Below are 14,416 nucleotides of genomic sequence, written 5' to 3'. Positions count from 1 at the left end.
GGTATAGCGAGAATTCATTACTCAGTCTTTTTAGTAGAGTCTAACCTTGGATGATCCTGAAACAAATAGACTCTCCAAGGTCAGTATATCACAAATTGTTAAACCCAAGCAATATTTTTAAAGAAATTTCTTGGAAATTGGTATTGAAAAGTAAATATGAAAAATAGCAATAAAATTTATTAAATTAAAAAATAATTCTCTTGTAAACTCATTAAAACTGATTTGCAAAAGCTTGTTCTATGATTATTTGAAATGAATGTTTAAAAATATTAATTTTTAGGTGTTGATTCAGTTTTACTGTTTTAGGCCCCTAATTCGGATGAGGAATGCAATCTACACTTCATAGCACTTGTCAGTGTTAAAAGCAAGTTGTACGAATTAGGTAAATCAAAGCTTGTTCCATTTTTGTGTATTGTAATGTGTGATTAATGTATATTGTTTTGGGGTACATTGTCTGGCTACATTATAAACCAGTTAGAATAAATTTTAACTATGGAAAATTAAAATAAAGTGTAAAAAATAATTTTTTATTATATGAATGATCATTTCCCCCTTTTTTTTTTACAGTCGAGTCTTTTTGTGTAGTTTTAAAATTATGTAATATAGATAACCTATATCACAATTCTTTCTCCATTGTGTATGTATATACTTAAGCTTGAGCCATTCATCCTTGAACTCTGACAGCTGTAGTTGAAGGAAGTGAGGAAAACATTGTCAAAAAACAATGTCAGAATATTTATCAAAAGTGTAGGTGAAATGTGACTTGAAATACCAGCAAGCCGTGTGAGTATGGAAATGTATACCACATTATACATGATTTTGTTAAAATCATTAATCATATAATGGAAACTGGATGACTTGATTTTATTACATTAGATTCCATTAATGTAATTAAGTGCTTCAAATCGAATACTAACGAACTAGGTAATGAAATATTTATTAACATAGATGAATGACAGCTTATGGAGAATGAGTGGACAATTTAGGCACTGATAACTGTGTTGAAGTGCTTGTAAAAGAATTAACAGCTGTAGAACTATCAAATATTACTGAAATGGTTGAAACATTGTCAGCATATTTTAGGAGTTGATGCTAATATTGAACATAGCCTGCAGTTTGTTGCATGATTAAAAAGTTTGAGTAATTGCTACAGAAAAATGTATGAAGGGAAAAGGCCAAAGAAAAAAAAAGAGGTGCACACATCATAGTTGCAGTTTTTAGAGAGTAAAAAGGAATTACAAAAACTTGTATTTTTTAGAGTTATTTCTTTCATATGAATTTGTTAGTTGAGTTTTATGTATTGAAAATGAGTGAGGGGAAAATTGTGATCAATTATAACTTTTTATGCGTATTTAGTTGAGTAGTTCAGTTTCAAATAGTCTAGGACAGGGGTCGGCAACCTGCGGCTCTTTGGATCTCTTTAATTCCATACGCAAATATTATTTTTTTATCCAAAAAAAGAGAGAAGTACTGAAGAAGAGCATCGAGAATTCAATTGGGATTGGACGCAGTTGTTTGCTTTCATATGCAACTCATATAGCCTTCCGATTTGTCTTATTTGCCACGAAAAACTCTCACACAATAAGAAATCAAATTTAGAGAGACATTTCACTAAAACAGGTACTCGGCTTGCTAGTAAATATCCAGCCGGTGAAGAATGAAAAAAAGCTGTCGAAGAGCTCCAAAAACAAAAACAGCAATCAAGTTCCATGTTAAGTAACTGGACGCAATTTACAAGTAATGTTAATCTGGCAAGCTTCGCGGTATCATTAGAAATTGCAAAAAAAAAAAAAAAAAAAGGCAAATCATTCACAGATGGTGAGTATGTCAAAGATTGCTTCATACCTGCATCTGAAGAACTCTTTTGTGATTTCAAAAACAAACCAGAAATCTTGAAAAAAATCAAAGATTTGCCACTATCTGCTAAAATAGTATAAGATACAATAGCTAAAATGTCTTCCAATATAACATATTTGCAGGTGGAAAATATTCAACTTTCTTCTGCCTTGTCATTTGCTATAGATGAGTCTTGCAACATAAAAGACACAGCACAAGTTGCCCCTTTTTGTCAGGCATGTCTTCCCAAGATCCAAAAGAAGAACTTAAAGGATTGCTACCACTCTCGGGACAAAATAGAGGGGAAGATATAGCGAATGCCATGCAAAAATGCCTTGAAGACAATAAGATCGATTTAAATAAAATCGTTTTAATAGCAACTGATGGAACCAGAAGTATGACAGGAAAAAATAAAGGGATAACAACGATTCTTCAGAGCAAAATAAACCACGATATTCTTACATTTCACTGCCAAGAAGCGCTTTGTGCACCAAGAACACCAAGAAGCGCTTTATGCCCAAACGTTTCCAGGCCGAAATAGTTGAGGTCATGAATTTGGTAATTAAGATTGTTAACAGCATCTTGTCAAAAACGCTCTACCATCGTCAGTTTAATGAATTTTTAAACGAAATGGAAACTCAGTATTCCAACCTCCTTCTTCACAATAAAGTGGGATGGCTTTCCAAAGGAAAGGTGTTGAAACGTTCTGCTTGAATGAAATAAATAAATTCCTAAAGGAAAAAGGCATAAATCACCTTGAATTAGAGAACGACAAATGATTGCAAAATTTTACTTTATGGTGGATGTCCCAGCGAAATTAAATGAGCTGAATATAAAACTGCAAGGAAAGGGAAACCAAGCCTATGTTTTGGAAAAAGCATTGGTTTGTTTTGAAGAAAAATTAATTCTTTTTGAAGAAGATATTCAGAGCGGTAAATTACTTCATTTTCAATTTCTAAAGCAATATCGCGATAAAACCAGTGCAACTGTCGACACGAATTACTTCAGCACAGTTAAAAAATTAAAGATGAATTTGCTGACAGATTTGAGCAATTCAAATCCAACAAAACCACTCTAGCATTCATAGTAAATCCTCTTAACACAAATAGTAACGAAATCCACATTGAGCCATTTGGAATTGATACTTAATCTCTAGAAATGCAATTGATTGATTTAAAAAGTAAAGCTTTGTGGAGTGGAAAATTTACAGAGTTGAAAAGCAAGTTGGAGGTCCAGAAATGAATGTATGTAACGCAACAAAAGTGGACAGCTTTAAAAGAAATGCCGCGAGTTGAGGCACTTATATTCGACGCATGGTATAGTCTTCCAGATTGCTACGGTGAGGGTGAAGAAGTTGGCATTTGTAGTGCTGACTATCTTCGGATCGACATATTCGTGCGAGCAAGCGTTCTCTTGCATGAATATAATTAAAAGTACAGTAAAAAGCCAACTAACAAATAAAAATTTAGAGTCGTGTTTGAAACTTAAAACAACCAGTTATGAGTCAAATTTATCCAAACTTTTTAAAACCATGCAAAGCCAACGCTCCCACTAAATATGTTTGCTCGATTGTTTTTTTATTGAAGTACAGTAATAAGTAAGTTGTAAATAAGTAGTGTTGTAAATAAATGTTTAACTGTTTTAATTTTTTACCTAAATAATAATTATCTAATAATGCCATATATATATATATATATATATATTATCTAATTTGTTGTTAAAACACTATTTATATATGAATTAATAGATATTTTTTCTTATGAAAAAATAGATTATTTTTTTTAATCAAAAAATGTATTTATGCGAGTACTATTTATTGTTGGCAAGAAAAAATTTGGTGGCTCTTTAAAAACTTTTTTTTTTTTTTTTGAAATTTTGTAAATTGTAATCTTTGACTCTTCCGACTCAAAAGGTTGCTGACCCCTGGTCTAGGATAATGGCTGAGCTGATTATCCAGACTGTGGGAGGTATTGCTGTATTTATGCATGTTGAGGTTATGAGGATGATCAAAAAAGAGTTTGTATGAAGTATAACTAAGGTGCGGAGGAGTGATGCTAGTGTGAAAATAAATAGAAATCGAGAAATGCTGAATTATACTGAGTTCAATAAATAAATGTAGTTAATAGCAGGAAAGATATGTATTGACATTAAATGGTTAGAGATGTGTGATAAATGCTGTGATATGTAGGCAAATTTCAGTGTGTTTATATACAAGCAGCTTGCTGAAGTGTGCTAGATGTGCACGGTTGCATGATTATTTGAAACTTGGATTCATTTATATAAGTTCATAACATGTTATAGACCTTGAATAAATTTCTCTATTAATGAGCAGCTATTTTAATGTAATAATTTTTTGAAAAACATGGAAACAAACCAGGTAAAATTAGTATCAAATCAATTTACAGTATTTGCTAAAAGCATTTCTTATCTTGGAAAAGACATTCTTTATTCAAAAAATGAAGGTATTTTCAAAATGTTTTTATGAAATTTCCAGATCCATTTCTTAATGAGAAAGAAACATGCCACTAACTTCCTTACTTCTTTAGGATTTACAGAAAATTTGAAGTTCAAAAGAACAAATTTAATTGGAGAATAAACTCCTTGCTGAGAGGAAATACTATCTTTAACAGAATTGATTTCAGATCCAGAGTGCTGTTACTGTGTTTTGTATTTATTTGATGAAGATTTTCCATGATATTATTAAAGCTTGGCTAAGGAAGCAGATGAATGAGCTGAGATATTTATATGTAGCAGATGAGCCAGAGCATCAGTCATGTAAGAATGAGCTAGGATATTGTTTACAGATTGAATAGGTTCCCATAATTTCTTCTGTCATCTTTGAATTTTTTCTTAGATCTCATTAACTGCAGAAATTTCTTCTGGGACATTAGCGATTTTTCTATACACATTCTCTAATTTCCAAATTTTTTCCTAGTGATTGCTTTCTGATTAATAGCATTCATAACTTTCCGTTCAGCAGTGGCAATGCTTTACCTCAAATAGCATTTGCTACTTAAATGTTGTTTATTTTTCTCCTTATCTCAGCAACGTAATATGCTTCAGTTGTTTTCATCTGAGTGAGGGACAGTGATGTACTCTGCTGCAGCCACTTCTGTGCAATTTTTTATTTTGATGGAATTTGTGGCAGTCATTTGCATAAATGCTTTCAGCTGTTCTTTTATCTGGTTACCAGCATTCAAAGATATTCACAATTCTGATGCCAGTTTCTGCAATCTAAATGGAGTTGTGAATACAACTCTTCAGTTGCTATACCAAATGAGCAGAAAACGATTGACAGTGTACTGAAAAAGTAGTAGCATGGAACAAAATTAACACCTGTAATTAAAGCTCAGACAGAATGCAGAGGTTAGGCAAATTTTTCTTAACATGAGAGAAACAAAGAATAGCTAAGATGCTATTCCCAGTTCACTCAGTTGATTCTGTCAACTGCATTGGTTACTAAAGTAATTCGGAACTGAACTGATTACTGGCTTTGGGCCTTATTTATATAAAGTTGTTTTGCCTGCTGGAAGCTTCAGGAAAGATCACCCATTAAGCTTTGAAAAAGACTTCTAGAAAAACACCAAATTTTGAGAAATCCGTGTATCATGCCAAAGGTTTCTCAGAAGTGTTTCTGTGTACATTTCAGATTCTAGCTAATCTATTTTCACACTATAAATGTTGTATGTATTTATAATAACAAAATCTACAATTCTGCATATGAAATGACTAGTTATATCTAAAGTGCATGGCTGTAAATTCCATTAAATAAAAATATGGTAAAAAATTATTACTAAAAATGAAGCAAATAAATTCAATATACCAAAGGAAACAACAAACAAACAAAACAAAACAAAACAAAACAAAAAACAAAAAAAAAAAAAAAAAAAAAAAAAACAGTGGCCTGAGATAGTTGCAGAAATTTACTATAGATTCAATAACCAGTTTTTTATGATCAAACCCACCAATTTTAGTGAATCCAAGCTGAGAGTGTTTTTCAAATTGTTTATCTTTTGTAAGCAAAATCCAAATGGGCTGTTGTGTAAATATTTGTAATTCTATTAAACTATTTGTAGTCAAATGTAATTAACTTTCCTTTGATTTTTTAGCTTTCAGGACTTTCAGCTTTTAGGGCCAAATGCTGATTATGGTGCTTATGCAAAGATTCTTGCTCCATATTATTGAACTATATTTTTTGGGGGACTGCATGGCTTTAGCATCTGAAACTATTTGCATTATGTTGAAACGTTTCATTTGTTGTGTATTTGTAATAGAAATCTGTTTATGAACACTTCTAGTAATTTTGATCTGCAATGGTATAATGTGGATAATTTGCATACATACATTTGTTTTTTAAAATTTAGATGATATTTAAATTAACATCATATTATTAAAAGTAATGTAATTTTCTCTTTGTTTGAAGATGGAAGGAAAAGCTTACCAGTTTGCCATGGATCTACGACTCCAGAGACATTCCTGGAGGTAAATTTTTAAATTTAGTTTTATAAGAATTTTTAGAAAGTTGAATGTATCTTTATTGTGTGCTCTGATGTTTAAACTGTAATTACTTGTTGCATGTTATATTAGTCTGATTTTTAAATATAAGGTTTGAAATATCAATATATTATGTAGAAATCAACTCTTTATGAAGTCTAGTGGTACTTTTAACTGTTGGGGGGTTTATGAAATTGAAGCAAATTTTATCAAAGTGTGAAAGTTTTTATAATTTTTTCCTAATATAGTGTATAAAGTTAATTTTTTGTATTCGAATATTCAACTTACATTTTAACAAATGATGAAAACTTGGTTTATGAGGGTGAAAAATTAGTAATTTTGTAACTAAAATATATGTCAGGTGGGATAATGATTTTTTTATATCATATTTACCTCCTGTATCATGAAATTGAATTAATATGAAATTTAATAAAAAATAAACAGCTCTAGAATGCTGTTAAGCCCTATTTTTGTATTCTCTATATTTTTGATTATTTAAAAAATAATTAGAAAGAAAAATGGATAGCCATTGCTCTTTTTAAATTCATAATATTTCCCCTAAATTTCTTAAATGTGCTTAAAATTTTATAAATTTGTAATTTCATTATATTAATAAGTGTCAATGTGCTGACTGATTATACTGGGGAAAAAAGCCTGCAACCGCATGAAAGTGTTGAATTGCTGCAAATTCAATGTGCAGCTTTATTCAGGTAGACAGCAAGTTGGTAAAACCTAGGGTTCTTTCATACGACAGCTATAATCATTTATGTTTGTGGAGTGGTTAAATGCTGTGTCTTGCCACTAAGGGGTTGTAATGATGCTTTTTCCATTCCTTCTGTGAAATGACTCTTAAGGAGCTTTTATCTAGGGTACCTCTTGTTCATCTGCTGAGTGATTATTGACTAGACATGCCCCTGTAATGCAGTTGAAGACATTGTGTCCAGTTATCAGACTTTAACAGGCTACATCACTAGATTGAGAAGAGCAGAATGGGGTGTTTCAAAGAACTCCCTAGAATCTAGATTACTTTGACCTGTGTATTAGGAAGTACTTAGATCATTGCTGAAACACATATGATTATATGCAGACAAGATAAACTGGCTAATGGGATAGCAACAGACAGACCAATGGTAGAGGGAATAAATTTTTTCCACTGACAACCACAAGTGTTTTTTGTGTTTACCATCCAAAGACTTCATCACAGAATCTTACACCTGACCAAATGGTTTCCAGGTGTTCAGCAAGAATATATTTAATATGAAGGCTGCCATTACACATCCTTCCATTGACAAACCAGCCACTGTTGCCTTTGTTTGTAATAGTATTTTGAACAAGAAAACAAGACTTACAGGCTTTGCTCTACCAACAGCACTAATACTTGAGAATCATTCTATGCCTGATGATGTACTTATGAGTTGGAGGCAACTCTACGCATTGATGGTCATTATCCAACATGTTGGTAAGTTAAGGTGTTTGATGGGACATGCACTTTATCCTGTCCTAAGAGAATTATGTTTTCTTAGCCACAGAAGAATTCCACAATTGGATTTTGGACAAGGAGGGGGGCAAAGCTCATGTAACTTCTCAATGATTGTACACCTAAGAGCATGGAACTTGCTGACATATCTCCAAAATGTGGAATCCTATTTCTGGGGGGAGGGGGTTATGAGAACATAGGAAATGTAATATAAAATAGGGTAGGGTATGAATTAAAACTTTTTGGATACATAGAAAAAATTAATAAAGTGTATAGTCAGGCCTCATTGAAATGCAAACTTTAGAGCAGTTTTCGGTGATTTACCTTAAATTGCCCAGGATGTGCTTACAAAGTGTATTTTTGATAAATAGCGCCTTAAAACTCTGGTAGAGTGCTAGGTGAGGGCTGTAGGGATGCTAATCAGTATTCTAGAGCATCCCATGCATACTGTAATTAAATCCAGAGAATATGTGGGCCACTCCATCCAGTGGATTCCTTCGCCTTCAAGATAAGCTGTTACTGGTGCAGTATGATCGTGATGAGCATTATTGTCTATGTGGGAGGAACTTATTTCTAATTATGTCTGTAAACAACTTGACATAAGCATCAAGAACTTCAACTCTATATTTCTGCATGCATAGTTGCACTGGTAAAAATATGTAGGCTAGTACGATCATTCAAAATGATGCCTTTCTGTATCTGCTTGTACAGATATTTTAGGGCTTATGGCATGCGCTTTACTCTCTCTAAATTAGAATTTACCTGGAGTCGCTCTCAAAAACAAAAAACAGACTCATCTGTAAAGATAACTTGACTCATCATGGTAGGCCAATCATGACAATGTCTGACCACTGCATTTGGGCACATTTTGCAGCCTGAGTTGGTTACAAATCGTGTGTTTTCATGCTGGCAATAATGTTGTAAACCACAGTTTGGGGGATTCAGTTCTACTCCTCTAGCAATAATCTCTTCAGGGCATTTATATCTCTAGGAGGAAGTTGTCACCATGCAACTATTTTTCCAAGGTAGTCCCATAAGTCCTCTATCGGATTGAGAAAACAAGATTTTGCTGGCCACAATATTCACTCAGTGTCTTCTATTGGAAGGAATTTGTAAAGATTTGCTCAGTATGAGTGAATGTGATTATCGACAAATAAAAAGTCATTTCTATAATAAATTAAAAAGTCAAATGCACCTCTGAAATCTTACGTAAGGTTCTAAGACATCCCTTCTGTTGTCATTTTCCATGATATAACAGTTCCAGTGGTGATTATAAGCTCTGAATTTACCTGTCAAGCAGCAGACTTCCTGATACTCTAAGTAGTTATTGTCAGATATCAGTCTTGAGAAGCAGTTGTTATTTGTTTATGGTTTGTCAAGGCCTCCTTACAATTCTGGAGTTCTAAAATTGTTTTCATAGTGTAGAGACTGTCTTGAAATATTCACATATCTCACTGCTTCCATGGTTATCAGCCTTGATTCTTAAAGGTCAATGATTTGCAGAGCCATAACACACCACGTTGAATCTTTACATGCTGAAATCAAATGGTGTATTGTAGAAAGTTACTCGGATATTTACTTTGCACAAAACTCATGATTCTGCATCAGATGATTAAATAGCTTGATTTGCATGTTAGAAACTATTTGATCATTTTTGATTGGATAATGCTTAAATAGGCTTTTTTTTCACAATTCCAAGCAAAAATGGGTTATATTGATTCAATATTTCATAGAATATAATTTTTTTAGAATGTTAAAAATAAATTTTGATGCGAGTATAAATAGCTTCTGTGCATTATTGTGTTCATGATTAGGGCTATGCCTTCTTTATCAATTATAAACTGCCTAAGTGATAGAAAAATAGAGGTTAGAAGATTTGTGCTTTTTTGCCAATTCCCTCTTGCTTAAGAAAATGAGATAATCATATCATGGTGGTTAAAAGTATTTTGATATGCATGAAATTTCTGGCATTTAGTGTGGAATTATTTATCTTTGTTAATTTTTCTAATACAAATTTGGCTTTCAATGAAAAGTACTTTGATGCAAAATCCTGAAGCTTACAACTTGGCTGACAGTGGAACTAGATAGAGTAGTACATGCTGTAAATAAAATGATCAATGTCCCAGATTTTAATGCACTGTGTTGCTTCAGGATCTATTCCAAAACATGTCCCAGATTCTGTTATCTTTTATTTTGTACATAGTTTATAAGAATTTTGATAGTTCTATTTCATGTATTCGTGGAAATTTTTCAAGGGGTTAAAATAAAAATACAGTGAAATTCAGATAATCTGTAGTTGTGTAATCCACAAGTGCCTCAATCTGCACTCATTTCTGGATGTAAACAAACAAAATTTCAATTATTAAAAAATTCTGCATGATGGGAAACTTATGAGCATTTTTTATGTATGTATGAAACTTTTTGACAAAAATGTAATCTATTTATAAGGTGTGAGGAATGCTTTTTAAGTAAGGGCCATTTGAAAATAAAAATCAAATGAAAGAAAATTTTCAAAAACCAATTTTATTTCCAGATTCTACATACATTTCTTTATTTTTAAACGTAGTTGCCAAGTTTGTTTAAACACTTATCATACCTTAGAACTAATACTCTCTTCAGAGAAATTTACTGCCTGCTCAGGTAACCAAGAGGTCACGACCGTTTTCACGTCTTCATCATTTTTGCAGTGGTTGCCGCCGAGATAATGTTTGAGATAGGGGGGAAAATGAATCGCTTGGTGCAAGGTCTGGACTGTAGGGGGTGGTCCAAAATTTCCCAGCCAAGAAACCAAAAAAGCTCGGGTCTGAGCTGCGGTGTGAGGTCCTGCATTGTTATGAAATAGCAAAATTCCCTCTGTCAGCATGCCACGTCTTTTATTTCAAATCACTGTGTGTAGCTTTCACAGGGTTTGGGCATAGGCTACTGCATTAATGATGGTTCTGCATTGGATGAAGTCGACCGACAAAACACCATGCCTATCCGAAAACAGGGGCATCATGCTCTTGCGCTGGGATAAGGTCTGTTTGGCCTTGACCCTTATAGGAGAGAGTGTGTGTCTCCACTCCATCCTCTATTGCTTTCATTTGGGCATGACATGCAAAACTCATGTGTCTTTTCCCGTTGCAATCCAACTCAAGATTGTGTCACCTTTTTGATTATGACGAGTAAAAAAAATCAGCGAACAATCAAACCTTTGTTGTTACGGTCCTCTGTTAAGAGGTTAGGGGCCCAATGGAAGCACAGTTTCTTAAACCTTAACTTTTCAGAAACAATCTTTATACAGAACTGACCTAGACACTTCAGGAAATTCGTTTGAAAGAGTGCTTATGGTGAAGCTTCTGTTCTCAAGAATTTTTGCTTCAACTGAAGCCGCCATATCATCTGTGATTACAGATGGGCAACCGGAGCTGGAATCATCACGGATGTTGTCATGGCCAGGTTTGAAGTCTCTGACCCCCCACTTATGTGCTTTGCCTTCACTCACGTGGTAGATTTGTAAACATTATTTTTAGCATTTCTTTACTTTTGGGTGTATATTCCACTGTTTTTTTAATAGATCTTGAGTTATTTTGCTTATATATTTAAACAATTTATTAATGCTTAACTTTTCAGACACTGAAGTTTAAACATAAATGCATTGTCAACTCATTTGCATCCATAATAGAAAATAATCAGCACATAATGCTTGTCAGATATTGCAAAGTGCATAATCATCTGTGAACTGTGACATTCATCTTTCCCCAACTGTGGAATAATTTGCTTGAAGCTGTGTTTTCTGTTTTTGCTTTTAATGGATTAATGAAAAGTTTTCTTTTTTCAACTGTTCTGACCATCAATAATGCTATTTGCAATCTAGGTTCAAATTTCAAGAAATGTAGGGATTTGTTATGTAAAATAAAATTTAATCAGCATATCAAATCCTAAAAATTAAAAATGTGATATATATTGATTAAATCTTGTTATTGCTTATTTGTTTACATTGGTAGCATAATGATAAAAAAACTAATTTGCTTTTATGAATTTAGAATTTCAGTTTACAATTCTAATAAATCATAAGTTAGTCTGAAGAAAAAGGCTAAATTATGATATTTAGTTTTTATCTCTCAATTAATAATAGTGTTATTAATTCAGTGGCATATGTGGTGAAACATAATGGAAGTAGTAGTGCACAGTTTAATTTTGAGGAAAATCTTACCAAAATATTCATAAACAGCCTATTATTTATCTTCCCCCCCCTCTGTTCTCATTTAAGAACACGAAAATTATTTAGAAATAATTTCTCAATTGGGTGCATATTTTCTTTGAACGTTTTTCATTGTTTTTTTTGCAGGAATTCTTTGCTTCATGAAAAAATTTATTTCTTTTTCTCCATTGCATTTTCTCTTGTGTAGGGTAAATCTTTCAGCAATGGACTGAAGAAAATGCCACTGTCTCAAAGACTGTGCATTAAATTTTGAACATGCATGTATGAAAGTACACATTGCACCATGAGATGCATGTTGATACTGGAAAAGATGCTGGAAATGTTTACTACTGCTGCCTATATGTAGCTTATAGTGCTTCATGTTTCCAAATGAGCTCTGGTGTTTGGAAACATGAACATGTGTCATATTACATATTATCACTAATCACTGCAAATTTTTGTTGAAATTTCAAAATTTTAGTTTGGTAATATTAATTGAATTTGCGTTGCATTTCATATTTCTTTTTAAATGAAATTTTCTTGTTTTCTTCTTATATAATCTGAAATTTAGGTTTAATCTAAATAAAACTCAGCTATTTCTTTTGGATATCTTACATTATTTGGAAATAATATTTATTAAAATTCTTAATGTGCACATCATTATAAATTTAAACATGTTTGACCTATTTCAAGAGAATTCAAAATTTTTATCAATAAGTTTCCAAGATCTATGTAAATTTAAATATTAAAAATGTTTGGTGATTATTTCAAAATTCATGCATGATCAAAAATGATGCAATGTCAAATTTGACCATTATACCCTCCTTCCCTAGGGTATAATTTCTCCTTTTTCTAGGGTATAATTCCTCTTTTCATTTGTATTTATTTTTTGTTCCATTCTATTTTTAACAAAATTTAGTAAATTCATTTTTATCTAGGTAATATTTTAATTTTGAAAAGCATGAGATAAACTTTTTGCAACATTATAACTGTTAAAATTTTTAGTGTTATTAAAGGAAAGATGTATTAAATCTGAAAGTAGAAATTTTGTTTATTGTCACATAATCTGCATTTTACTTGTAGATACTTTACATAAGCAAATTTTTTATAGTGCTGTGTTTTCACCTAACTCAGTAATTCTGAAAATGGTTAGTATTGAAATGGTTTAAGGGGATGATTAAAGTTCCAAGTCATATTGGGGTGGGGCATACCACTTGTTGGTGGGCTGTGGGAAAAATATTATTTATATGGCAGTATCAAAATATTACTTTTCTAGAAACATGTCATTTCAGACTGATATCTACTGTTGCAGTTGAATACTTTGAACTGAAGTGATACAATTTCTGAGTTTTCTCAAATGAATCCATCCAATCTCCAAAAATACCTCAAAAGAATCAAGCAAACAATCAAAGCAAAAGGAATAGAGGTGTGCTTAAAACACCACCATTGACAAAATATCTTTTCAACAGCATCAGAACAAGATGACATTTATCCTGGTCGGCATCAGTAAAATGCCAGTCAATGTATTGTTATTGACTATTATTCAACTCCCTAGCCAGCAGGTGTTTGAAAGTGACATGCAGGAATTGAGTTAGTCTGAAGAAAAATCATATTTGCACCCACTTGTTTCTTTTTACTGAGAATTATACTCTACATTCCTAGTTTTTATAAGGGAAGGGAAATTTTTTTCAAATTATTTTGTGCTTTTATTTATTTATTTATTTTATTGGCTTCTGGTTCGGAGGTATAGATTTTAATCTGGATATTCGACGTCCAGATTTCAGACTTTCTATTGTTTAAGAATCTTATTTTTGTGCCTAATTGTATCTTCTTGATGGATAAATTGATTTTCTCCCTTGACAAATTTACGCAATCAAATTTTTATTTTTAGCAATCATGTGAAGCTTTACTTGCTATCATCAGCATAGCTAAAGAACAACATCATGTCATAAATAAATAATAAGGTTCAGTAACAGTTTAATAAATTCTTTTAAGCTATTCCTTGGAAAAAAGGGTACAAAGAGATTGATATTTTCCTCTCTAATGTCAAATGTGTCTATAGATGAAAGAACTGAAGTCAGTGAAGACCTTTTAGAATTTTTGAAAGCAGAGCCTAATTATAGCCTTGATCTAAAGCTTCAAGTTTTAATGGCCCCAAAATGATCTTATAAATAATGATAATTCTATTTTCTCCTCATAAAAACAAGAAAAGTGTCATAGGAGGATGCTTGAAAAAATGCTCTGCTTAGGACTCCAGTCTGTCTTAACTGTGCACTGTTTTTAATACTCTAGAGCAGGGATGTCAAACTCATAGGTACACTTGGGCCAAACAAACAAGGTTTAACTTTAGGCGGGCTGGAAAAAAAAAAAAAAAAAAAAAAAAAAAAAAAAAAAAAAACAATATTCATAGAAGCGTAGATTTATTT

General features: G+C 32.2%; 1 protein-coding gene across 1 annotated transcript in view; it reads left to right on the top strand.

The window, feature by feature from the left end:
• LOC118204717 (ubiquitin carboxyl-terminal hydrolase isozyme L3-like) overlaps positions 1-14,416 on the top strand; it is a 176,360-nt gene that overhangs the window by 47,184 nt on the left and 114,760 nt on the right. Inside the window, exons 8-9 of the mRNA XM_085808155.1 lie at positions 307-382; positions 6,260-6,318. Coding sequence (XP_085664281.1) covers positions 307-382; positions 6,260-6,318 — 135 coding nt within the window. The remainder of the gene's footprint in view (positions 1-306; positions 383-6,259; positions 6,319-14,416) is intronic.

Source organism: Stegodyphus dumicola, chromosome X1 (assembly GCF_044657685.1).
Source record: "Stegodyphus dumicola isolate Sdum_Otavi_A_Nest chromosome X1, ASM4465768v1".
NCBI lineage: Eukaryota > Metazoa > Arthropoda > Arachnida > Araneae > Eresidae > Stegodyphus > Stegodyphus dumicola.
The sequence above is the reverse complement of the archived record's forward strand: the minus strand, read 5'-3'. Positions and strand labels throughout refer to the sequence as shown.